The sequence below is a fragment of the Pithys albifrons genome, chromosome 6, assembly GCF_047495875.1.
Source record: "Pithys albifrons albifrons isolate INPA30051 chromosome 6, PitAlb_v1, whole genome shotgun sequence".
In the NCBI taxonomy this organism is placed as follows: Eukaryota; Metazoa; Chordata; class Aves; order Passeriformes; family Thamnophilidae; genus Pithys; species Pithys albifrons.
In genome coordinates, this window is record NC_092463.1 from 32,820,553 (window position 1) to 32,846,579 (window position 26,027).

At 36.3% G+C, this 26,027-nt stretch overlaps 1 protein-coding gene across 1 annotated transcript in view; it reads left to right on the forward strand.

The window, feature by feature from the left end:
* The first annotated feature begins 1,923 nt into the window (after positions 1–1,923).
* The window catches only part of RYR3 (ryanodine receptor 3), a 199,670-nt gene continuing 175,566 nt past the window's right edge, over positions 1,924–26,027 (forward strand). The window contains exon 1 of the mRNA XM_071558067.1: positions 1,924–2,130. Within this exon, the coding sequence (XP_071414168.1) occupies positions 2,080–2,130 (51 nt within the window). The 5' untranslated portion in view covers positions 1,924–2,079. The remainder of the gene's footprint in view (positions 2,131–26,027) is intronic.

The window sequence follows — 26,027 nt, forward strand, 5'->3', positions numbered from 1 at the left end:
TGATTTGGGTTGGAAGGATTCCTAAAAATCACCAACATCCTCCCTCTCCCCTCCCTGCCCCAGTCAAGGACACCTTCCACTAGAATGTAGAGTAGTAAAGAATACAGCTGTATGGATAAGCATGTATCATAGTAGGCCTCTCTACCTGATCTGATTTTTACTAAAAACACCAAGTGGCATGCTTTTTTTTTAGGCAAATTTCCCGCACTCCTTTGCCCCCCCCCCCTTCCCCTGGAGTAACAATATTCCATAAGGAAGATCTGTAAGGCTATGTTCTTTGTTTTAATAAGGAAGGAGAAAAAGTATTCATCCAAAGATGGCTGGCGTTCAAAATAAACAGCATAAAAGTCTAACAAAAAACTGGATGCTCAAACACCAACCATATCAGTTTTCTGACACTTCAGAGAAATATTTTTCTGCCATATTGCCTCTATCTTGCACAAAGCTCTTTTTCTTTCGCACAGCAACCAACCAAAACTATGGGGTGGGGAAAGGGAGTGGATGGACTGGCAGGGAGAGCCTGTGTGACTGTCAGCTAGAGGCTTCTGAGTTGCTTATGACCTGAAATTACCTGTTGCTGAGTCATGGGATTGTCATTACTTTTTGGACAGAGTTTTCAGGGTAATAAGACAGAGTGAAATAAATAATTTTTAAACCATTTTACCTATCAAGAAGAGAAACTCTTGGGCATTTCACTGTTTGGCTTGTAACTATTTTAATTAGTACAAAATCAGAATACTATTAATTTTGGAGGAGGAGGGTAGGGACATGGGGATGGAAAGGCATAGTGCATTTGGTTGCATGTCCAGAGGACAGTTGTGTGTAAATGTATAAGCCTGTGGGCACAGAGTATGGAGTTTCAGTTTTCAGTATGCTACACTTCTCCTTGTGACCCCAAGAAAGATATTCTTCCCTTACCTTTATGCCTATGTTTTTAATTTGTAAAACATAAATATGCTCCTATTAAGAAAAAGGTTGTCTGCATGTGACAGTCTGTAAGGGAATGTATCAATGTAAATATGGACTGCACAGAGTTTGGAAGATTCTTCTCAGGGGTGGAATGTATGGGGAGGCTGTGGTTGCAACCTTACCACAAAATTCAAGATAATATAGTAAATTGGCTAAGCTTCCTTAGTGCTTTTTTTCCATTTCTTTGTGTCCTTTCTGTTTTTCCTCCCTTCACTTAATTAAATTTTGTTCTAGAGTTGATCTATTTTTTCCTTGATCATTTGCTCATATTGAAGTAATAAATAGCAATTTTCATGAATTACAAATTTCTTCATTATGGAACTAAAATTTGAGGTTAAGTTTTATTCTAACATAACTGTGTTTTATGGGCTTTGAAGTAAATCTGTACCATCCTCTATACATATTCAGAGGCAGTCCTGAAAAGGTAAAAGGTACAGATAAAACCCCTGAAGTCCTTAAGATATAGATATAAATACCATGTAAAAGGATAGCACAAATAACTACACCTAGTTAGTTCAGATAATGAAGTCATCTTGAAAATCAGATTTGCAGCTGCTTATGCAGAAAGCAAGGAATGGAAATTATAGTAAGCAAGTTGAAAATACCTGCTGTCAAAATCAGCTTGTCCTCTGATCATCAGATTTACATCCTTCTGCTGCATAATCAGTAGGTTCAGAGTTGCTGAATTTATGCAGAATATCAGTGCAAAATTGGGTATCCTGGTCTGTGAAAATGGAAGCACAAGCTCTGCTTTCATTAACACTTCACCATTACTGCTGTTTTGACCAGACAGCATCTGGAGGGTAAAAAAAAATCAACACCTAGTGATGCATATAATGCTTCCTGCAATAGCTTAACAGTAGGGGGGTTTGCCTCCAGGGTAGAGAGGAAAGGAAAAGATCTGCTTGCTAGGAGCTGGCAAAGCAGCGCAGTTGGCTCTGGCAGTGAGGGGGTTGACTGACAGTCTGCAGTGCAGTGGAGTTAGCTGAGCTCCCTATATGGCTGTGGATTAGCTATATGCTAATACTGATAGGAGAGGAGCTGTTCAGAGCGCAGTGAGCTGACAGTGGAGGTGATCAGAGGCTCAGCAGAGCTGACTCCTCAAGAGCCATGGCTGAAGGGGGTGAAGGAGGGGAAGATGAAATACAGTTCCTACGAACTGTAAGTATCTGCTTTTTATAGGTCATGCACTACATGATTTTGTGTCTCATGTCTATTTCTTTTCTGTTGTAGTAAAAATAAAGTGTTATTTTTGTGCTGGGTTTTGCCAAATGAGAGAATTGATTTAGCCAGTGAAAAAAAATAAAGCAAGAATATAAGCTTTAATAGCATCGAGCAGTCTCACTGTGGTGTTCTTTGAATTTGCTCAATAGCCAGTTTGGTATAAGGAGACCTATTTCCGCTGTAATCCCCTGTGTTTGAAGCGTCCTCGTCAACTTTGTACTTGGGTTTCTAAATGTAGCGTGCCAAATATGTGACCTCTGAAACTTCTGTCAGGGTTAGATTTCACTGACATTAACAGAAGCTTTTCGAATGGGACTGCCTTAAAATGATGAATAAACCAAGCAAGCCCTTGATGACCTCTTCTGATAAACATGCACACAGAAGCACACTTCTGTGCAGGGAATACCAACAGATGTTGAAGTCAGGGCTCTGTGAAGGTTTGGGGTCTTTTCTCTACTTAAAAGAAGCTTATGTTAAAAGGAGATAAGCATTTTTTCATGAAGGGGTGTTAATTAGTGAAATAGCCTTCACTTGGTGTAATTTTCTATAGAGAGCCCTCACACCATTCTTTCCTAAAGCTTTACACAAATCTAGGATGACAGCTAATTTGGACTTTTAAGCAGGTAGTGTATATGCATTAATTTTTGGGAAGAGGATAAGATCCTTTTCATGTGTCATCTTTTGTCTCATTATTTTTACCATGCATGGCTAAGAGTGTGTTGTTGTATAACTGGCATGAAAAAACTGCAATTAATGTGTGTATTCCCTTTCCATACTGTCTTTACTTTTCATGTATCACAAATAATGTTCTAGAAATAGTCTCCTCTGGAGCTGATTGAACTTTAAAAGGATAAGTCACTAAAATAAAACATGCTATGTTCCAAATGTAAGAAATTACAAGGTAGATTTGTGGGAGGCTGGGATAATTTATGTATGGGAGATAAAGGTTGGAGAGTGGTGATGGCTGCTGCTGTAAATTGTTTAGGTGTGAGGAAGTGTCCTTAGCACTTTTAAACCTCAGACAATTTCATGGAGGGGGTAAGAAATGGATAATCACAAAGAAGATGCCCCTCCACTGCACTTTTTAGAAGTACTTGTATTACATAGTTTAGTAGATTACTCAGCCTTTAGGAGAAGGTGCTTTAATCCAAGACAGAAGCTTTAAATGAATATCCTTCATCCTTTCACTTTCTAAGATGTTTCCTCAAGTAAACAGTCAATCCTCAGTGATGAAGTGAGAAGCTTTGCCTTTTCATATGTAGCCTGCATGTGCTACATGAGATGGCAATTTCTGCTGCTGTGACCCACTCTCATGCTGGAATAACTCTATTGTGCTTCTTTCTAATGGTTAAAATAAAGAGCTAAATATACGTGTGGGCAAAAAAATGGAATTAGTAAAAGCGAGACTATGCAGAAGTGCTCCTTCTACTTAGTGTTTGGAAATCTTTTATAGGGAAAAAAGGTGTACTAGATTTCTGTCTTGGAAGTGCCAGCTACCTTCTTCTTCTGAACAATCTTATCAGTTACTCCTGACTCCTCTCCATTGTAAATAACTTCCTTCACATTCATGGAGAAGGGATGAGTTGCTGTTTCACAATATACTGAAAAAGGAACCATTTATTAGTCACTGAGTGCTACAGTGAGGTGCACCTTCAGTATTGATTTCTAACAGCTTTTATCGTTGCCTAAACACTGTACATACAAACATAAAATACTGTAGTCCTCTCACGTTTCCAGTGAAATTTTTGATGAGTTCGGATCTTCTCCAGATCAAAATGTTTTCTGGGAATTTGGATTACTAGTGAACTTTTCCCAGGCTTGTGCAGCTGAATCTTCCTTTGAATATGTTGATCTCCACATTCCTATTTTTTGAGTCTTTAGAGAGAAGTGGTCTAGGGTATTTTAGGCTCTCAGAGATAACTCTTTCTTAGTGAGGTATAAAATAGGATTAGATGTCTTTTGATTCAAAGATATGCAGTATTTTTTGAAAGAGCAAGAGAATCAACCATTAAAAGTCTAGTAAAATTCATGTTTGCTATCTTAAAAGAAATTTCCTTTTGTCCTTTTTTTTTTCTTCCAGATCTAAGTTGTTGTATAGTTTAGTGCCCCGCTTTTAGGCTCCCTCCTCATACAGAAGGTCAAGAGGCTTGGAAATAAATGACAGTGATGCCTGTATTTGTTTCTAGGGAGCAGCAGACTTGTGGGCCCATGTATAAAATTTGATGGAAAGCTTTTTACTATAACTTTCTGTTCCAAACCTTCCTCAAATTTGATTAATTTGGCAGCAATGGGAATGACAAAGACCCTGAGAACAAATTCCAGAGAGGCTAACAACACTATCATTGTTCTAGTAGTAGTGTGTCTTCAGTATTCATTTCAATTACTTTCCAATGCTTGTGTTTACCCTTTATTTGCAATGATAGCATTTCAAGGAAGGTGTTAATAATACACTGTCATTTTCTGTCTGATTTTTACCCTGACTTGTAAGTTCAGTATGAATATAAATAAATATATAAACACATAGTTTTTGATTGCACTGCTATCCTGCTATTTTGTCTTTGTTATGAAATCCTTGATATTTTGTTTCTTCTAATAATGCTTGGAATTGTTTCTCTGTTTTTCTCGTTGATGGCTTTCTTCTGGATTTTGCTCTGGTTATTCAGTGTATGTGTGCCCATTTCTATGTTGTGTATGGATGGGAGAAGGAAAGCACTTGTTTCATGTGTGTAACATGCAATACTGCTATGTCTTGGTTTCCTGCCCTATAATGTTTGTTTAGATGATTTCCCCCTATTTTATTTGTAACCCCTTCGTAAGATATGAATATATTAGAACTCAATTAAGCCGATACTCTGCAGCATTAGGTGAGAACGCATATGCCAATCTGTGTTGGTTTGAGATAATGTACTAAGGGATGTGGAAGGAACTCTGTTGCCCTTGGCAATGGGGATGAGTGAGTGTAAAGCATTCTCACTCAAGCCTTCTGACCTACTGGGACTGTACTACTATGATAAATGGACAAAGTCCTCTCCTCCCTCAAAATTATTCACAAGTTCCCATTGCTGCTGAATTTCTCAAATATGAGGTGTTGTCTTGGAGAAGATAGCTTTTGTCTTTCTCCATCAGAAACACTTATATAGTCACTTGCTAATAGAGAGCATAGTTGGGGGTGTGGGGGAGTCCACCCTAACCAGTGCAGTGTTCATGTACTTGTAATGAAGAATATCAAAGTTGTTTGCCATCTTACAGGCCAAATCATAGTGGTAACATTAGTTAGTATATTTATTGCTTTGTTATTTTTCCTGAAATTCATCATAATAATTTAAAAAGAACTACATTTTTTTTATCCTCTATGAAATGGTTCATTAGTCAAGAAAGTTTTGCCTTGTTTTCCATAGATCTTAACTGTGTGTGTGTTGGCATGTATGGGTATAAATGCGAGTATGCCTTTTTGCATGTGTGTGATTCCTACTGCACCTGGTTACAAGTTCTTCATTTTTCTGAGTGACAAAGGCCTTAGCAATTGACTCTTCTTTGACTTTACTCTTTTAACAGCTTGTCTCAATGACCTGACTTAAAGTGTTCTGATAAACCTCTCCAATCGCTATCTAAAAACTTACACAGAGAGGAGTGGGAAATTGTTTTCTTCCATAGACTGAGTGTAGTTATCTGTTGTACTTAAATAGCAAAGTACTGCTGTTACAAAGACCTAGAAAAGACTTCTTGGATTATTTTTTCAGGATCTAGCCCATGTATGTAGGTTTGCATGAGTGTACAGATATTTTTTCATTTTTTTTTTAAAATCATTTTTGTATCAAATTGCTGCTCAGAATCAACACAGTTGAGTGGCTCATACAGAGATAATATGTGTGGTTACACTTTCTATATTGCTTAAAAACAAGCTCTTCTACTGTTGAGATGTTATAGATGAGATGGGAAGTAATCTCAGTTTTGCAATATGAACTGTCAGGCATAGTATGAATTAGATTTTTTTTCAATCACTTTCACTGTTGCCAAATATAAAAAAGTGATTATATCATGCTTTTTAAAAATTATTTTACGAGTGGCACCAAATCATTTCAGTTCACCCAGGATTAGCGTGGCATAAATCCAATTTTTAGATGTTTCTAATACATGTTGTTATATCAAATCCGTGTCCTTAGTGGTGTATCCCTAGTGACAACAAAGAATGTAAGAAGTGAAAATATGGAAAGAATTTGTCCTTAGTAACCCAACTTTATATCTAATAGTTATGCTACTAACTGCATTCTGATATTCTGTAGCACTGATTTCCATGGCTTGATTAAGTAAAGTGCAAACATCTCCTATATAATGCTCACCAGATAAGTACTTGCAAGCAAAGATATTGGACAAATGTCCAAATATCAGACAATAATGAAAGATCTTTCTAGGGTGAAGTTTTTAGCAGTGGTTAATTAGCAACTGGGAAAATAAGGAAATTGATGAGCTGTGTATGAAATTATTGAAAAGTGATATATAATTTTTAGATATAATAAAATTCCCAAATTGTAAGAAATGCCTTTAGATCAAATCAATGGAATTTTCCTGAAGCCTTTTTTAAGGGAGCTTGGCACAGGTTCTGTGTGCTTCTTGAACAGCTGTGTGTGTTCCATGGTATTGTTTTCAAATTAATTAGAACATTTTGTCTTTTGCCACTGAAATATACTGCAATTCATGATAGAGCAGTTGTACACTAGTCAATAAATTCCTTTTTAAAAAAGGATAAAAATAAAAGAAGAATAATGTTATATGAAACTTCAGTTGTTTCTAAGAGCTGGTGCCTATTAGGAGTTAAGTAATTTTTGAATTAAGTATTTCTGTATCTGTTAATCTCTCTATCTCTGTGTGTTAAATCTCTCCCTTCTAATCCTATTGCCTAGTTTTAAATGGTTGTATAGTAGTCCATATTTCTAAGTCTTTTGAGAAGTACAACAAAAATTGAACAACAAACAAAACAAAAACCACAGCATATCTCATTCTCCTCATTTATAAAAGGTCTTTCAAACAGATTTCTTTTAGCTTCTTAAAAGGTTTATGCTATCACCAGTACAACTACTTGCAATCACTCGTCTTATTTTCCTTCAGTTTCTACCATGGAAATCATATTTAATTTTATGAATTTATTCTGAGTTACATTTCTGAGAACTTGCAGTGTCCTTCATTGTAAATAATATTGCTCAGTTTATTTTCACCCATTGAACTGCCACTTTAACTACCTGCATATGTTCTCAACTTTATGATTAGTTTTATCCCATTTGTCATTATAGGCAAAACATCTCATGCTCATCCTTTGCTTGGTACTATTTCCTTGCTAAAAGTCTGGATTGTATTATAGAACAGATTTAGAATATGACAGTTTCCAGTGCATCATATGCTGTAGTATGCTGTAAGTGTTTATTTTTTATGAAATAAAGAGAAGATGTTCTGCAATTAATTGCAACCCCTTTGCAAGGCAGAATTTTAAACAACTGGTGTACTGTACTATACAGACAACACTCATCCCTTCGGACTGTGTGGCGTATCTTTTTTCTACCTCTGAACATATTGCAGTAGTTGCTTGATATCTATTCCAGCCATTCAATTAATTTGTAATATTTTCTCTTTTAGAGTGAAATGATTTAATATAAGTTTGTGTTTTAGGCTCCTGGCATGGAATGGTTCCTTGCACCATGTCTAGATGGAAAGGAGGACGCTTCAGCAATTTGTTATGTTTAATTTAATGAAAGTTGTTTGAATTTCATTTAGCTGTGGAATTTTATAGCTGATGTTGAAGAAGAGAGGGGTAAGTGATATAGACACCACTGCATTATAATTTCATAGTACATCACCTGATTTGTCTTTCTCATTCTCTGAGTTAGGATCTTGAGGTCTGTTCTGAGCTTGTGGTACAAACACAAAGTAAATGGAATGTTTATGCTGTCAAAATCTTGCATTTAAAATAAGAGGAAAGATAACAGAGAAAGGCAAAAAGAGAATATAAGACGGCAGTAAAATGATATTCAACATGGTATAAGATAGTAACTTTTGACATTCTAGTTACAGACACAAAGTAGATTTACTAGTGTCATGGATAAATAAAAAAATCAACTGCAAAAGTTCTGGGGAAAATGCATGTGCTGGGTGATGATGTATTGAAAGACTACATCAGGTAAAGGGAGTCTGAAAGAAGAAGAGGTAAGTGAAGTTTTTGCAGATGCAACAGGCAGACAGTGAAGACTTGCATCATAAGTCAGAGGCAAAGGCTGATTTCTCTCTATCAAATTGGAAGTAGCTGAGGTAGTAATAAGCTTCCAAAGGTTCTGACATTACAGGCCAGTGTTGGAGATGGTACATTGCTTGGTTTGTTTCCCTAATGTATTTCTTACGTTTTGTTTATCATGGATCTGTAGAATAGACTATATTCCTACTTTTTTTTTTCTAGAAGAGTGTAGAGCAGTAAAGTTCAGAGATGCATTGTACAACAATATGTAATCTTAATACATGTATGTATGAATCATATGTACATATAGGATGTATGTAATTATATGTAGTAAGTTGCACTTTTGCAAACTGCTTCATATTAGACCAGCCTACAGCAGTTAAAATCAGAGCTACACTACATTACATGAACTCAACATCATGCTTTTCTACTGTTTCTGTTACATAATAACTTTTTAAAAATGTATTTAAAAAAGAAACTAGTGCATATGTTACCATATTATGAATACATTGTATTGTTACAAAATACTTGTGAAATTGAACATATTCATTGATGTAATTCCTAGGATAGCAGTCCTTGTTATTTTTTTTAACAAGTTACATTTTTGGGGGTATTGGTGTTGATGCAGTTGTGCTGAAATAACATCAAATCTGTTACAATCAAGCAAAACTCTTCATTTTTGCCTTAGAATGTTAGTGAGTGGAAAGCCTTTTGATAGAATTTGTGACTGTTCAATAATCCTAAATTAATACTCCAAGTATAAGCTTCCCTATTTCCCCCAAGCCCACTGGTGGCTGATGTAGGGATTTATCTTCTGTTCAGGCTCTACTTTTTGGTGTCTGAATGGGAATTAATATCTCTTGTAATATACAGCGAGTTTGTTAGTGATGTTCCCACATTTTTATAGAATGTAGCAACTGGATTGTCTGATCTCTAAACCCATGCACACTAACTGGGTATGATGCATAGTGGAATCCAGTGGTAAGTGTTGTGTCTTCTCAGTTCCCATGGCAGTGCTGTGACCAGGTGCATTAGCTACAGATTCCAAAAATTAAAACAGAGTTGCAGGCATCGAGGAGAAGAAAAATATTATTGGCATGGAGTTATTCTGAGTATATTGAGTTCAATCACAGGACACCAGTTAAAAGTCATGTATTTCTTGACTTCATACATGAAATGCATATTTTTCCAAGTGGCACATAACAACATATAGTGCAACTATATAATAAGCACAGATCTCTATAGACAATAAAATTATCATCTCAGTTTAAGAAAACAATTACTAACATAAATGCACTTTAAAAGATTCAGAAAGAAAAAACATGATGTATGTATGCCTCAATGACTGTTTTGGTTTATTTGCTCAATGTAGAAATTTTTAATTTTTATTCTGTGTTTAATATCACTGAAACATCACCAGGTCATCCTTTCTCTCTAGAGACTAGCTAGGATGTAGTGGATTTGGTGCTGGAAGATTTAAAATTACATACCTCCTTTTTCCAGTTCCCTCTTGGCACCTTCCATCTGTGGTGAGGAGTGGCAGCTACTGTCAGCAGAAGTAATGGCAGAGGCAACAGCAAGATACAGTGAAAGATTCAGTAGTAAGATTAGGTTTGTTTCTTCTACTGTGCTTTTACCCAAATAGGCAAGTTCTAGTTCCTCAGTAAACTGAGTAGTCAGCATATGCCCAGGCTGGTTTTAGTCCACAAAAGAGATTTCTATCAATCTTGAGTATTTCAGCTACTTCAGCACTAGACCATATTCCCTAATACCTTGTACCAGAAAACCAACTTCCCTTGACCCAATTGCAACAGTTTGCAATGTCTTCAGTGACAATTTAATACAACTTAAATAAAATCCTTTTCAAATTACTTGTACAAAAAATAGGACTAAATGCTAATAGAAATTAGTAAGATTTGATTTTCTGATCAGTCCCATATGCAGAAAGTAAATAGCAATTGTGTTAAAGATGTGCGCCAAACTTAATTTAAAACTTCGCATTTTTCCTTTATGTGCTACTTTCATATATTAGAATTAATAAGGAGTGAGTTTTTTAAAATGCATAGAAAATTATTAACATTCTTATTTGCAAACTCCTTACTTGCTTTCTTAGTAAAGCTTTGCAAGACTGGAAATAATCTTCTTTTATTTAAATTACTTTATTATCATGCCTGGAAATAGTTGTAGGTCATCTGGTATAGGTGAAGTTACAGCAAGTGGTTGATGGGGACTAACACTTTTGGTGGCTGAATTTTTTTACTTAATGTAACAAAAAGTGTGAGCTCAAACCTTTCAAATGTGTCAGAAGTTTTCTCAATGTACTCTACTGGATCTTAGTTGACTGTCTTAAGCAATATTAAATTGGGCCCATCTTTAGCATATCTCTGTCCTGTGAGTGAATAAAACAGTTGTGTGCTTGAATACTGAGCAGTACCTCAATAGTAAAAGTCTTGATTATAGAGGATAGGTATTCTCACTGGAATCAGTAATCATTATTATTTAAAAAAATTCTATTAAGCCTTGTTAAATCCAGCAATTTTAGTGAACTTTCTGTTGTTATAGCCCCTTAAATAAATTCTGTCACTCAATATTTTTCCATCAGTCACTGTGAATGCTGACTGTCAGTATTTGCTTTAGATGTTTGGTTTTATTCAGGATTTATTTACTGTGTTTATTTTAGTTTTGCTCAAGATATCTCTAATTTTTTTTCCCATGAAATGGAATAAGATAAAATTTTGTATCTTATATGGGTACAAAATATTTCCACCTGTACAATTAAGTGACATTGCATCTCATATTGTGCCAGGTAATGAGAATGTAGAATATTTGGGTTCTAGGATTATCTTTGAATTGGTGTCTAAACAGACCTATAACATTTTTTCTTATGTTTCTCTTAATAAAAGTGTTGATCTATCTTTTTGTATAATAATGATGTTGATGTATTTCTGGTAGTGTTTAAATCTTTAATACTTTGATTTTTATAAAGATGGAACAAAATAGTTGCTTTGCACATACATAATAAAATCAAATATAATTCAACAAAATCTTCAATACTATTAACATGTTAATATAAATTTTTGTTTTAAAAGAGAAGGAAAATTCAGCAACTATTACAGGAGTGTTTTTTCCAACCTACTGGTTTTGTAGCAAAGACAAGTTTTCTGGCCAAAGTTAGTTTCATAGAAGTGAATATATTAGTGTTACTGGATAGTACATGGGATTATATTCTTCACCAGCAATGTGAGCATTCTCCCATTGTTACTTCAGTTTAATGTGTGAAATAGTAAAAGCTTAGTATATCAAAGCTGGCCCAGGGAAGAACTGCTTTGCTTTACTCACACAAATCAGCCCAAGTTGTAGAATTCTTTCAGTTATCCATTTTGCACCTGATCTCGTTTATGCACAAAATTAGCTATCCTGTGTGGTATGCCCGTGTGATGGTGGTTTTAAGAGCTACTAAATCAGCTAGACATAAATAAATGGCAAGGTCCAAAGGAATGTGCTATAATATACACCATACATTGTAAACATCGTTTTAACAGGCAGATTGTTCTTCCAGTATAGAACACATTCTAATTGCTAAGTTGTTACACAGTAGCAAGTTTCCTCAAATTGGAAAAAAGAAGGATATCACCTGCATTTAAACTATATTGATATATATATATATGAAAATACATTGATTATGTTAAATAATTTTCTTTAATAAGGAAGAAAATTTTGTCAGAAGGGAAAATATTTTTCTTACTCAGGCTTTTGTTCATTTTTGCTTTGAAAATCCACAGTTTGATGACTTACTGCAAATGACCTAGGTAGCCTGACTGCAGATATGTTGTGGAAGCTCTTCTTAATGACCTTTTACTGCTAACCAGAGTATAGTTGCTATTTCTTGTCATTGGGCTGCACGAGCAATAATCTGTCAAGTTCTATCCACTGGTTCCTTGTTATTGAAAAAAACACCAACTTTGAGAGAAGCTGAACATGGAAGTAGTCTTGCAAGGATTAGTTTGCAGTTCAGGAAGCTTGATGGTATATGGAAGATTTTAGATTCATTCTGAGCATGTAAATTTCATTTCATGACAGAAATTTGTTTGTGTGAAAGATCCATTTTTATCTGCCAGGGATCTTCCCAAGCCAGCTTCTCTCAGGGTTGACCTTAGGTTTAAATAACATCATTGACGAAATAAGGGCCTGTTTATATAGCTTAACTTGCCAATTAGAGAGGTAATACGACCTTTCTTATCCTTGCCAACATGAAGACCATTCAGAATCATAAATCACAACATTTTAAAGGGTGAAATGTGTTCACTACAGCATAAAAAAATGTGGCAGTAAGTGGGCAAATATACAAGGAAAAAAAAGATGGACAAAAGAGGCGATATTCTGTTACAGATAGACTGACATCAGTAGAATGTTTCTAGTGTTATTTAGAAAATGAATCATGTAATTGCATGGTTCTATCATGTGTTCATGTCATTTAACTATATCCTAATTAATTTACTACTTTTATCTTTCACATCTATGTCTCTTTGTTTTTCTAAAACAAACCAGACAGAGACAGTAATAACAGAAGCCAATGAAAACATGGGAGCTAATGGAAGATTATCCTGAGCTCAGGATACTTCCTGGCACCATCACTTAACAATATCCAGCCACATTATTTCTGTGTGTGCCTTAAATCTCCAGCACTCATTGCTGGAGGGAAGCACCCTATCAGCTGGCTGTGTAATGTGGCTCTCTCAGAAAGAGAGATTCAGAGACCAGCTTCTGTGTATTCCATTTTCTCTTCCTATCATTTCTTAAGCCAGGTGTTTTCACAGTAAACTGGAGCTTGTAGTTGTCACAATAGAAGTGAATGAGCTATTCTTCTCCTGTGCAGCTGCAGAGGACAGAGGTAAAGACATAGACATTATTTTCTGGAAAGTAGGAATATTGTATAATCATGGCAAAAGTAATGAGCTTTTAACAGTGCTGAGTTAAGACCCATCAGACCGTGTCACCATCCGGGTGCAGTTTTCATTGATTGAGGTGGTATCTCAAGAATTACTTACATCTTTCATTCAAGCAGAGATTTATTTAGTCAGGGTTCTTGGCACATATGATATGACGATTGTTTGTTTTGTTGTTTATTTTTGGTTTTGGTTGTTTTTTAACATTAGTGGTCTGATTATTGGATAACTGCAGGTTGATCATGTAAGTATTTGGGGGAAATACAGAAGGTGAAGTTACAATGTTTGCAGAAATGCTGCCTTAGACAATGTTGGTCAATGTGCTGCTGTCCTAAAATAGAGGTCTGAAGCAATGGCAACACCTGCTTCTTCCCAAGTATTTCTTCTCCTGTTACAATTTTATATGTGCATATGGACACTGGTTACTTTCTGTCTAATAGGTGCATAGTTTGCATAGCTCTTGTGACTACTAACTGTATTTGTATCACTGGCTGAGGGTCCATTGCTCAGCTATTTACAAGTTAGTGTAATATTTATATGTAGAACTTGATAAAATGTTACAGCTATGTGTACAAATAAGTCCTTCATAGTTACCTGCGATGAGAGTGTACTGTTTATAAATAATAATCGGAAGATAAATGTGCTAAATATGAAAGCCTGCAGATTCAAAAAGGGAGATCTAGTGCATCTGTGGTTCAATTAAAAAAAATCAGAAATTTAAGTTCTATGTTTATGTAAAAATTTGGTTGCGAAACAATAATTCAGCATTAAACAAGTAGAACAACCACTCCTTATGTTACAATAAGAGGCTGTAATTTCAGTTGAGTGATCTAATGATGGCCAAACTTGAGAGAATTATCTTAAACCATCTCAAGTGAACCATGATTAAACCTCAGGTTTTAGCCTAATTAATCTGCTCTGAAGGACTCTGTTAATGTTTGCAGCTATTATTCAAGCCATGGTGTTAATGTTTGTAAGCAAAATAGTATCTGTGATGTAATACAAATATATAGACTATCTGGGCAAGCAACTTTTTCTTTTGCTTTTTAAAATATATTTGAATAGTTTTGATTTTGATACTGTTGCATCCAGAGAAAGGCTAGGGCCAACTAGGTGCTGTACAAACACAAGAAAACTGTATTCTCTGATGCAAAGAGCTTACCTTGGTGTGTGAGTGGACAGGTTGGAGGTGCATAAGGAAAATGAGACTTTGGTCAGTATGAAAAGAGGAAAAGCCTAACACATTTGAAATACTACACTGCAAAATGAAGATGTATAATGAAAAGGGAAAGGAAGGAAAGGGAACTGTGCTGGTTTAAAGGCCAACCAGCAGGGGAAATGAACTCACCACGAGAGAGATTATAAGTCAGAGCTAAAATGTAATAATAATATTACAATAAAAACACTGACACAAAAGGAAAATTGCTTTCAACTCACAAAAACCCAGCAGTATAACCCAGTGTCCTGGGGCACAAACCCAAGGGGGTTTGTTAGCCCTTGTGCTGAGACCCCTGTGGCTCCCCCAAGTCCAGAGCAAAAGGAAATGAAAAACCTGTTGGTGCAGGCAAGGGCTGTGGTCTGGGCGAGAGCGGTGATCTCCTCCTGTCGAGGTCCTGCTGCTCCTCTGGATCCAACAAAAAGTTCCCGAGGTCTTCTTACCCACCACTTATGTACCCTCAGGGAACACCCAGTCCCTCCCCTTGGGTGGGGACTCACACAATGAGTGATTAACTCTGGAGCCAGGGGGTATTGTTGAACTGTTGATGGCCCATTAGCAGCCACACCCCCTCAGGCTGGGTGTGAAGCTGATAATGACTCCCTGGGCAGCTGCTGCTAATGGTCCATTGTCCTTGGGGAATGAATAGAGGGGGTAGAATACACAGCTTTGATCACCCCCACACAGTGTTAGCTGGTCCCTCCTGCTGAACTAGGACAGGAACCCAAACAAATGAGAAAAGAGGTCGTGAGTTACCTCTGCAGGAAAGCTCCATGACAGATGGTATATGACTCCCCAAGAGAAACAAACACCACAAAATTTGAATATTCTGCAGATGGACATTTGAGATTAGTACCAGAAACTTAACAGAAATGGAATTTGCTTTATTGAAAGGATGGTGACTAAAGGAAGTGTTGTAAACTATAGAATATTGCCTTTAGAGAGGATGTTCTTTGATGTTTGATCTTTGTATACTTTCAAGCCTAATCAATAAGAAAGAATATTCAATCTGTGAAACAAATAGCAGCTAACAAGCTCCAAGTGATGTCTATGTGTTAGAAAAACAAATTAATTGTTTGTAGAATTGCCTTGTGAATGTTTAGGGCTGGACCTGCTTCAGTGATCTCAGATCTAGGGGGAGGTTAACAAAGCTTGGGAAGAAAGATATCCACTCATAGTGGACACAAAGAATGTAGAATTTGTGGGCCATTAGGACATCTGGCAGAACTCCCAAGTGAGGAAGTATGTCAGCTTGAGGCAATTTGGAAGGGTGGGGACCTTGGTCAGAAGTCTCAGATTCAATACCCCTGATTTCTCTAATACAGAGAGACCAAATATGCCTCGATGTAAGTGAAAAAATAACTCTTTACCAAGAGGAAATGCTGACAACAATATTGGTGAAATTGGGTTAAACCAACCAATGAGGAGGATGTTCCCAAGCCCTGCCCATCAGACCAAATCAAGATGGCAGCCGGCCTCTGCCTCCTGGAAAAAACACACCTGGTCACAGGACAGAGACAGGGTGGCTGCCTTTCTAGGTGGTTTGCCTCCACCACAACTGGGAAACCTGGCAGGAATGGTTAGGAGTCAGCACTGGAGTGAGGCTGCAGTGCCGGTACAGGCAGTCAGATCAGGGCCATGGATCCCCCAGGTGACTGGAAGGACCTGCAAGACACCTGTTGGATCCAGCAATGAGACTTCATTGCTGCAATTATGATGTTTGGTGGTTGAAGTGATGGCTGTAGTCCTGTCAGAGTGGTCGTAGTAGTCCAGATCCATCAAGGTGGTGGTGGTGAGGAAAGTCCTCTGTGGTGAGGGAAGGAAACCCAGGGTCAAATGAAGTCCGAGTGTGGTCTTTTATTGGGCTTAGGCCAGGTGGGAATGCTCCAGGTACCTCCCCTGGGGTGGGGAGTTCTACACTAGATGATGTAATACTGGTTCACAGGACATTTCAGGAGCCTTTGACACCTTCCAAGGTGTTACAGCTGCCTGTTGTGACAGTACAGGTGGATCCATTATAGCCCATCAGCAGAGATCAATATCTTAAGGCCACGTGGGAATTGTGCTGTGTCTTCCCCAGAGGAAAATTATCACAGTTGAATCATTTGTGTGAGAACAATGGAACAACACTCAGCTTGTAACCTGAGGGTGCTGGTGTGCACAGGGCCAGCATCTGGGTGGTTACTTTTCACATTGTCAGGTTTCACCTGGATTGTCTGAGTCATCAAATAAAGGAAATATGGGGAGAGACTTGACTAGGGAGACAAAGGATCTTTATATTCAGTCACTGTGAATACACATTAGGAGCAAATATTCCCAGGGAGAGATTGGAAAGAGTTCATACATATTTCCCCTTTAGCTCTACCTGAGGGTGTATAGAACACAGTGAGAATAGCTGTTCTCCTGTCTCTTGTTTTTTGAGGTCATATAATATCAAAAACTTGTAAGAAATGGCAGCTTTTTTATTAATTTTGACATGCCTGGCTTGTCAAAACTGTGAGTCCTAAAAGTAATTTTCTTGCTCTTAATGGAAAATTACAAATAATTAGGAGTTTTTGTGGAAAATAAAAACTTCAAAGTGGAATCTACATTCAGAAATGAGCAAGACCTCATCTTCTTGGATATGCAAGGATTACAAAAAACAGGTCAAGGTACTTTGCTGAGAATACTGAAATTCTTTTGTCATTGCTCCTCAAAGTTCATAGATTCTTTTTGAGACTTGTTGAGTCACTGAGACTTTCCAGTCTTTTTGTTTGCCTTATTTTTACCATATAGCATTCATCTGAAGTATCTTTACTTAGTCTTGCATTTGCTTTCAGTGAATGCAGAAACATTTATTTACGTATCACAGGAACAGAGAACTTGCAGAAGAACTTTTTGAGTAATTGAAGCCATTTTGAACTGAAGTTTAAATTTAAAGCTAATTATATCTTTTCTCCTGGTATTTTTATCAAGGTAAAAATCCACTGATCTAGTACTCTTTCTTCAGTTTTTCAGCTTAAATATATTTATATATTTATAGATTTTTTTTAAATGTGTGCCAACTTTAATTTATCAATATATTTATAAAGAAAAATTCTATTACCTCTCCAGTTTGTCTTTTCTGCAATAAGTAAATTGAGTTTGTTTAGCTTACTTTCATATGACTGGATATTTGGTTTCCTTACAATTTTGCTATCTCGTTTGTACTCCTGATGTCTGATGCTCCTTTAACCACAGTGGGCAATCGCTTCTAGGACAGCAACATAGTAAGTTCTTATTTCCTTGGTCAGGACTTGCTCCCCTTTCATAGCAAGGTCATATTGACATATATTAAAGAATATAAATTCAACCTAGGCACCAACCTAAAAGAAAAGGCTAAGTTTCTAACCCTTTTCTGAAGGCTGCAAAGTCTCTAACTAAGCTAATAAAGGAAAGAGCCACAGTCAATTCTCTAGGCTTGAGACAAAGTGGGAGTACACAGTTTACATGCCTACAGCTAAAATAATTCCCTGGGGTATTAGCTGTACTGCCTATTGGAAGCAGTCCCTGGCCTGTTTGGTACCTTAAGTCATGCTAAGGTATTTTCTGGCAAGGTTCTAGTAGGTACAGGGCAGTGTATTTCCCAGGTTCATGCCAAGTTAAATGCATGGTCTTCTGTCAGTGAAATCTTTTTGTACTAAGAGAAAGTAGTAAAATGTCAGGTACTCGACTAGTCTTTCTATTGGCATCAGTTAGAGAGGATTGTCATATTGCTTTTGATGAGTATTCTTTTTCGATGGTCATATTTCTGTTCAGTATCACATTTTAGTTATGAAGGAAATTTGTTTTTAATTCAGAAGAAGTAGTTCCAGGAATATCCTTTCCCCTTGTAGCATCATAGGCAAGAATGTAGAATCATCAGGGTTGGATGAGACCCTTAAGAATAAGTCCAGATGTTAAGTAGAACTGCTGTGTTCACCACCAAACTGTGTTCCTGAGTGCCACATCTATGCATCTTTTAAATACCTCCAGGGATGGTGCCATGGCCACTTCTCTGGGTAGCCTGTTCCAGTGCTTGAGAAACCTTTCAGTGAAAACATATTTCCTGATACCCAGTCTAAACCTACACTTGTGCATCTTGAGGGCATTTCCTTTTGTCCTGTTACTTGTTACTTTGGAGAAGAGACTGATCCCCACCCCAACCTCCTTTTAAGGACCTGTAGAGAATAATAAGGTCTGCTATGAACCTCCTTTTCTCCAGCCTAAACAACCCCAGCTCCCTCAGCTGCTCCTCTAGTCCTTTCACCACATTTTTGCCCTTCTTTGAACATGCTCCAGAACCTCATTTCTTCTTGTAGTGGCAAGGCTAAAAACTGAACATAGATCTAAAGGTGCAGCCTCAGCAGTGGTGAGTGTAGGGGGGCGATCCTGCTGGCCACACTGTGTACGATGCAAGCCAAGATGCATTTGGCTGTCTTGGCTATCTGAGCACACTGCCGGATCATGTTCAGACAGGTGTTCACCAACACCCCCAGGTCCTTTTCCACTAGGCAGCTACCCAGCCACTCTTCTCCGAGCAGTTTGTTAAAAGATTATGTGTTACCACTGAACGACTTAGTTCTTCTGTGTATGTTTACTCACCCAGCTTTTTTATTTTATAAGACACAGGACTTTATTAGAAGAGTGCCCTGAGAGAGAACCAGGTCACAAAAGAGTCTTTAGTGTCAAGTCAGAAGGAAATATTTAAGAATAGCACTGTAGTGCTATAGGCTAAAACTCTCTAAATCAGGCTTACAGTTTTAGCTGGATTTCTGTCACTGAGAGAACTGTCCTCAAGTAGCAGGAATGGCATTCCTGATCATTGAGTGTTTATGAAGAATACAATGCAGTATCCCTAAGGTTAAGTGACTTGTGCTCATGATGTCCATAGTTAAAAGTTGTGGCTAAGGAATGGTCAATCAGTTTCCATTAGGGAGGAACTAGTGCTAACTGCTGTACCATCCTTCTCCATACATTTATGTTAATTTACTTCTGCAGATTATAGATTAGTTTATGTTAAAAATTTCCTAGAAAATTTAACTCTACCCTTATTACCAGGTTTTAGAGCTGGCAAATCCTCTTTTCTTGGAGTATGCATTAATTAGGTCTGAGACAAAATACAAACACGTTCACTAAAGACAGTGTCTTGCCCAGCTACTGAGAGGTAATTTTTATAGCTGTAATCCTCTCCGGCATGCAATGCCTTTTATATTACCAAATTCAGTAATAGAAATATAAAGAAGGGAAAAGATTGAAGTCAGCATTCTTTTGCCATGATTTTTTGTTGTTTGGTTGGTGGTGGTTTGTTTTTTTTTACATTCACAGTTAAACGAAGCCCCTCAGTTCACTTGGAACCATTGTTAATAATAAGGAATTACATTAATATGGTGGTCTTGCATTGCCAAAGAAACTTATCTGCAGTTCTCATATTAGAAAGGCCGTGCCTGAAATATTCAGTAAAAGCCGGTAAAAATCCCTCCCTCAAGCTTCCACTTGCAGGTAGAATTTGACCTAATAAGTCTTGAAAGTGGTGCAGTGTCATTTATTTGTCTGCCTGTGTGCTTCCAACAAATGGTTCAAAATGCTGTAATTTTTTTCTGTGGGAGTCTTAGCTCCATGGTAACCACATCCAGTTTAACTCTTAAGGAATCTTTTCACTGTAGAGAAACCGTCTTATCTAATGTTTAAATCTACTTCAGTCCTTTCAAAAGTCTGTCTTTTCTTCCTAACTTTCTCTAAGCAAGGTTTTGTTAAGTGTGAATGCAGTGGATCCTCTGGTGTAGGATGTCACCACTTCAGAATAATTTTTCATGTTTTCCTCTTGAACAAGTAGAGAAATACAGGGTAAGGAAAAAGGAATGCTACGATGATGAGTCAGACTGTAGTCTCACAATTTGCAGGAACAGTACTATTGCCACCTTTGAAATTCAGGACATGGAAAAAAAAGTATGATGAGTATGGAAATATTCTTGCATGAAATGATGCTGTAATAAGAGTGACCTTTTTAAAACAAATAGTGCTGTGACAGAGATGCTCTGTAAGTTATATAGGAGTGCCTTTTATTCTGCTTTATCATAAGATAAATGTTGAAGACAAAAGGTGACAAATTTTAGAAAATTATAATGAAGTAGAAGTCTCATGTTCAGAAAGAATAAAATACACTAGAGAATAATAGTTTTCTAATGATAAATGTACAAGGATTTTGCAAGGACTTCTGCACCCCACCCTAGTACAAGAGATAAAGCAACCTCTGTACATTTGAATATTTAGGAAGAAGTTTCTAGAATAATGTTTTAGAATAACTGACTTATTCAGATGTGCATGGCAATTTGTGACATGTATGAGGAAGGGGAAGGTTGTTTGTAAATATTTATTACTTTCCTTAAAGCAACAGTGCTCATTTAAAATCACAGTGACATATCAGTAGCTAGACCACTGATTTGACTGCCTCTGAAATGATTTAATCCAAAATCTAATGATATATATTTTTGTGGATTTTAGTTATTTGCAGTCAGCTGTCCATGTATAACCAGGGTGACACATTTCTATCTCATCTTGAAGTCTAATGGTTGGTACATACTGAATGTAGTTTTTATTGGGTTTTTTTTCTATATACCTGTTCTCTCTCAAGTAGAAATCAGGTGCTGGCATTCTACAAGGACATTAAATTCATGTCATATTAGTCTTTCTGGCTGCAATTCCATTTCACCATTGTTGTACTATTGCTTAGTCATTATAATGAAGCCATACTGGTGACTTGCCCGAGACCTTCACATTGTTCTGTGAAATGAAACTCTACGCTACTATTCTGATGGGAGACACAAGAGATGGATGTTGTTGGGTTTTTTGTAGTTATTCAGAATTAGTTTTTTCCATTTAGTCAAAAACATAGCTATAAAAAACTAGCACAGCATGAAAACTGTACATATTTTATTATAGCTGGAATTGTTTTGTTATGTGCTTGCATCATCAGAGCCTTTAATGGTATTACATGTAGTACTATGGATACATAATTTTTGAAATATGTCCCACTTTTTTGTACCTGGATGTTACTAAAATGAAAAACTCTTTCTTTGAATTATTGGTTGTCTTTATCTAATGTTGCTTACAAAATACTGAGAGAGCATGAATCCCTCTCCTAGCTGAAACTCTTAGGTTATGAAAACATAAGATTCAATGCCTCCTAGAATGGTTGTACCAACCATCTTGTTAGAAAAGTCAAATCTTTTTCAATTCCTACCAGACAAGCTGTATGAACTGACGAGCAGAGGAGGAGTTTCCACTCACTTCTGTTTGGTCAGGAAAAGCACATTTGAGGGAAGATGTGGTTGTAGTCCCACGATTATGTATATATATATATTTAATACTTAACATGTAAATGCAGTGTAGCTTGTATTCTTTGTGGCCATCACTGACCAAAAAAAAACAGGTTAACTTCACAGAATCAAGCCATACTTCTGGTGTGTTGTGGTTATTTGTTTGTTTTAAATTTTAGAAATCTTTCAGGAACATGCATTTCAAAGTCATGCTTTGTTATATTAATGAAAACATTTTTGTTCTGAATACTCAGCTTATGCTCTAAAACAGGAAACAACACCATTTTAAAAGCTTATAGTAAGTGAAAAGTGTCGTCAGGTGATCTAAGAGAGTCTTTTCCTTATTTATAATATACAGTTATATGTTAAAAGCTCATTGCTTATTTAGTTAGTATGTTTTCAAACCACTATACAAATGACAATGAAAATTTCATAGCTATGATCTTTATACATTTTGGTGTGTTAAATTATTTTTTATTTTCATATCTGCCTTTGTCTTTTCATACATTGGCATATCACCTTTTTAGGAGAATAAAACAATTCACCTGCAAAGAGGTTTGAATTATTTATCTATGGGGTAATATTATTTGAAATAGCTTTTTCTCTCAGTGTAATTAAAATCATGTTAAGACTCTCATATGAACATTTAAAAAAGGGATAGTAAGTGTTGTGTTTGTAATTTCTCTTCTGCAGTGTGTAATTTACTTACATTATGTCTAAAAGTAATATATTATCTGATTACATTAATAAACTGTAGATGCCCATAAAGTATGAGAAATGAAGTTTCCTCTGATTTTATAGGTAACAATATTTGGAAAATATTTCATAATCAGATTTTATCAGATAAAACTTTACTTAAAGTTCTGGTTTTTGAGTTCTATAGAACTTCAGAGAAGTGATCATTAAAGGTGATCGGTATCTTTGTAATCTTTCTTGAACAAAAGCGCAGAAATATATTTCTAATATGGTTCATTTGCTTAGCTGTCAAAAGTGTCTGTATTCTAATCTAGGGGTTTGTGATTTTAACATTCAGCCCTATATACTTGCTCTGCATTTGTCTGCTGTGTTTATAATTCAATTATTTGGCTCTTATCGCTGTGAGGAAAATGTTATTCCTAGCAATTAACTCAAGCTTATCCTTAGGGTTTTATCATAACAACCACACTTGAGGGATTTCATGCTGCCGAAGTTGACTAAAGATACTGTGTAGCCTACTATGGAGGTCAGAAATTTCAGTTTCATTGCTAGATTTTTCTCCTTTGAAATGTCCCAGCTGACAGCACAACCAGGCAGCATTTAGTAAATAACTGAAAAGTGAAAAGATTCCTTGATATTGTATGCTCAATAAAAACATGCTTAAGTACTGTATACTTACTTAATGAGAGGTGTGTATATGGGGGCTGAACAGCCCTATGCATGTCTGCAATTTTCTTGGTGCATGTAATTATCTTCGTGTAATCATTTAACAAGAACACGTCTTTACATGTTCAACTAGTTACTAAACAGTCAAATAAGGTTGGAAATTTATCTGTGATGGATTATCCTACTGCTCTCAATTTCTGCCTAAAACTCTTGTCTGTAGAGAAAGACATGTTCCAAAAGATCTCCAGCATGCAGCCAGTTTTAACCACAATGCACACAGGTATACATGTAAAATTTAACTAGCATTTACATAAAGATGAATAGGTTTAATTCTATCCTTTTATTGTGACTCTACAGCAGCTTCTTGTGGATGTTGAAAAAATATTTTTAAGGCATTTTTAAGAATGCATTATTGACTACAGAGAAAGAAGTGTAATGTAAGGATAATGTAGGGTGTTGACACTATATAAAATAGTTGACACTATATGAAATAATTTCTAACTTATTAATATCACTGTAATATCTCCTGTGATCGTAAGCAGAATATGCTCTTGTGTAATTTGGGGGGATATGTGGGGTTTGGGGTTTTTTTTGTGGGGGTTTTTTTTAGCATTTTAATACCCAATTATTGCTGAGTCATGGTCATAATTTGGGCCGCCAGGTGTGGCCTCCAGGTATTGCCACTTGCCAAGCACTTGCCTGTTGCTGGTGATACTGTAAATCGGTAATGTCCTCTGTATTGTAAGTAGTAATAGAGTCATCTAATGCATATCCTGTCAAACATGAACAAGTTGTGATTTTCCAAAGGTACTGTTGACTTTTAGCAACTTTTCTTTGACTAACTTTTCAAGTATCAGCCAAAATTTTCCCCACTGGAAAGAATTATGCAGAGCTGTTCTTTGAAGTGCTTGTGTTAGGTGCAGTATTGGTTTATTTTTGTTTTCAATGGGATATGATGTAAAAGGAATTTTGTAACTTCTAGTGAATTTGATAACTACAGGAGTTGCCCTGTGCATTTGCTCTTGGAGTGGCAATGTGTGTTTCTTACTGTAGGCCACTAACTTGACATTCTGAATCTGGTTCAAGATTAACTCAGAGCCTCCTGGGTCCCTAAATTAAATTGAAGTAAATTATTCAACCAAGAGCTGATCCCTTAGATTAAAAAGCATTTTAAAGATTGCACTATGTGAGCAGAACTTTATACAAAACTCGAAGTGTTTTCTGACCAGAAAATTTCCTGCGCATCACCCAAATAACAGGTGTAGAAAGTGTCACGGCTTCTTTTCCCCTGCACATAGGCTAGAGGCAGGAAATTTAGATCTCTGTTTAGAATTTTAGGAACTTTATCTCAGCGATACAGGTTAAGTGTACTTAAACAAGGCAATAATCTGTCTTTGCTTCCTAAAGTTTGTATCTGACACACAGTGTGTACCTTCAAGTGTGTATTTTTGAAACTTGAATGAATGAAACCCAGTTCAGTAAAGAGGGTTTGTATATAATATCTTAATTTTCAGAAGATGAATACAACTGTTCAATGAGTGATACTTTTCTGAAAGTCTCTTGTGACTTCCAGGTCAAACTTCTTGTGCTATCTAGACAAAAGCTACCAAGATGGCAGTGTCAGAGAACATGACAATACTAACTGTTTGAACATCTTTTTGTTATTTTACTTCAGAATGTGAATTTCTGTGCCTTAGCACCAAAAATTAAAAAAAAAAAAAATAAAAAAAAGGTGCTATACAAATTTATTTTTGAGACGGTGGGGTTTGAAATTAATAAATAAATTGGTCTATATTGTTTATTTAATTATGAATGAGCATTTAAAAACTCAGGAGATTCCATGACTGCAAAAATTTGGTGGTGGTAAAATGTATGTCTGGATTGTATTGGTAGAACTGGTAACAGAAGTGGAGGTGCAGATCTTATTTACAAAAAAACCCCCAAACAAATCTGATAACCTAATTTTTAAGATCTATGTTTTGGACTTCATCCTAATGATTACTGAACCTTTACAGAAATTACAATTATTTTTTCAGCTATATTCTGTGGTACAGTAATTTTCATCCTCCTGGCTTGCTTATGGATCCAAGGTAATAATTTGAGATGATGTTTGTATGGAGACATTAAGAAGTTTGTAGCAGAGACAGAATATTCATTAACCCAGGTTAAGCTGTGAAGGAAACAAGGACTGGATTTTGCAGGACGTAGTGCCAGGGATGATATTTTGAAGAGCTATATAACTGTGTCTTCATTGTTTAAATCAACAGCTTGAATTCCTTCAAGCTTGTTTGTGTTTAGGAAATTGCTGTTGTGTTCTTTCAACATAACTTGTCAAAAAAATGGATGACTTGTTTGTACTCAAGTTTCTGCCCTCAGGGTACTCCCATTGAGTAAGTTCTGTGATATATCTGAAAGCACACTAATGTCTACATGAAATAGAAAGCATAGAAATAGAAAAATGTAGTATCTGACTATGTATAGAAACACTAAGTCTATAACAGCTGTGATTTTTGCAGATTTCCCATCCTAGATTTAGTAACATCTCTCTGTTGCAAATGGGAGTGGGTCAGAAATGACAGAATGTTAAGTGTCACACTAGTTGCTTAGTCATTTATTTCCAAGTTTTTGGTCCTCTCTGGACTTATCTACACAAAATTAGTTCTCACCCATTCTCTCCTCAGACATGTGATTTGCCACTGAATTAACTTTCAATCTGGTTTGTTAAGATGACTCTATCAAAATCTGTAAATTTATTTATCTTTCTATATTTTGGT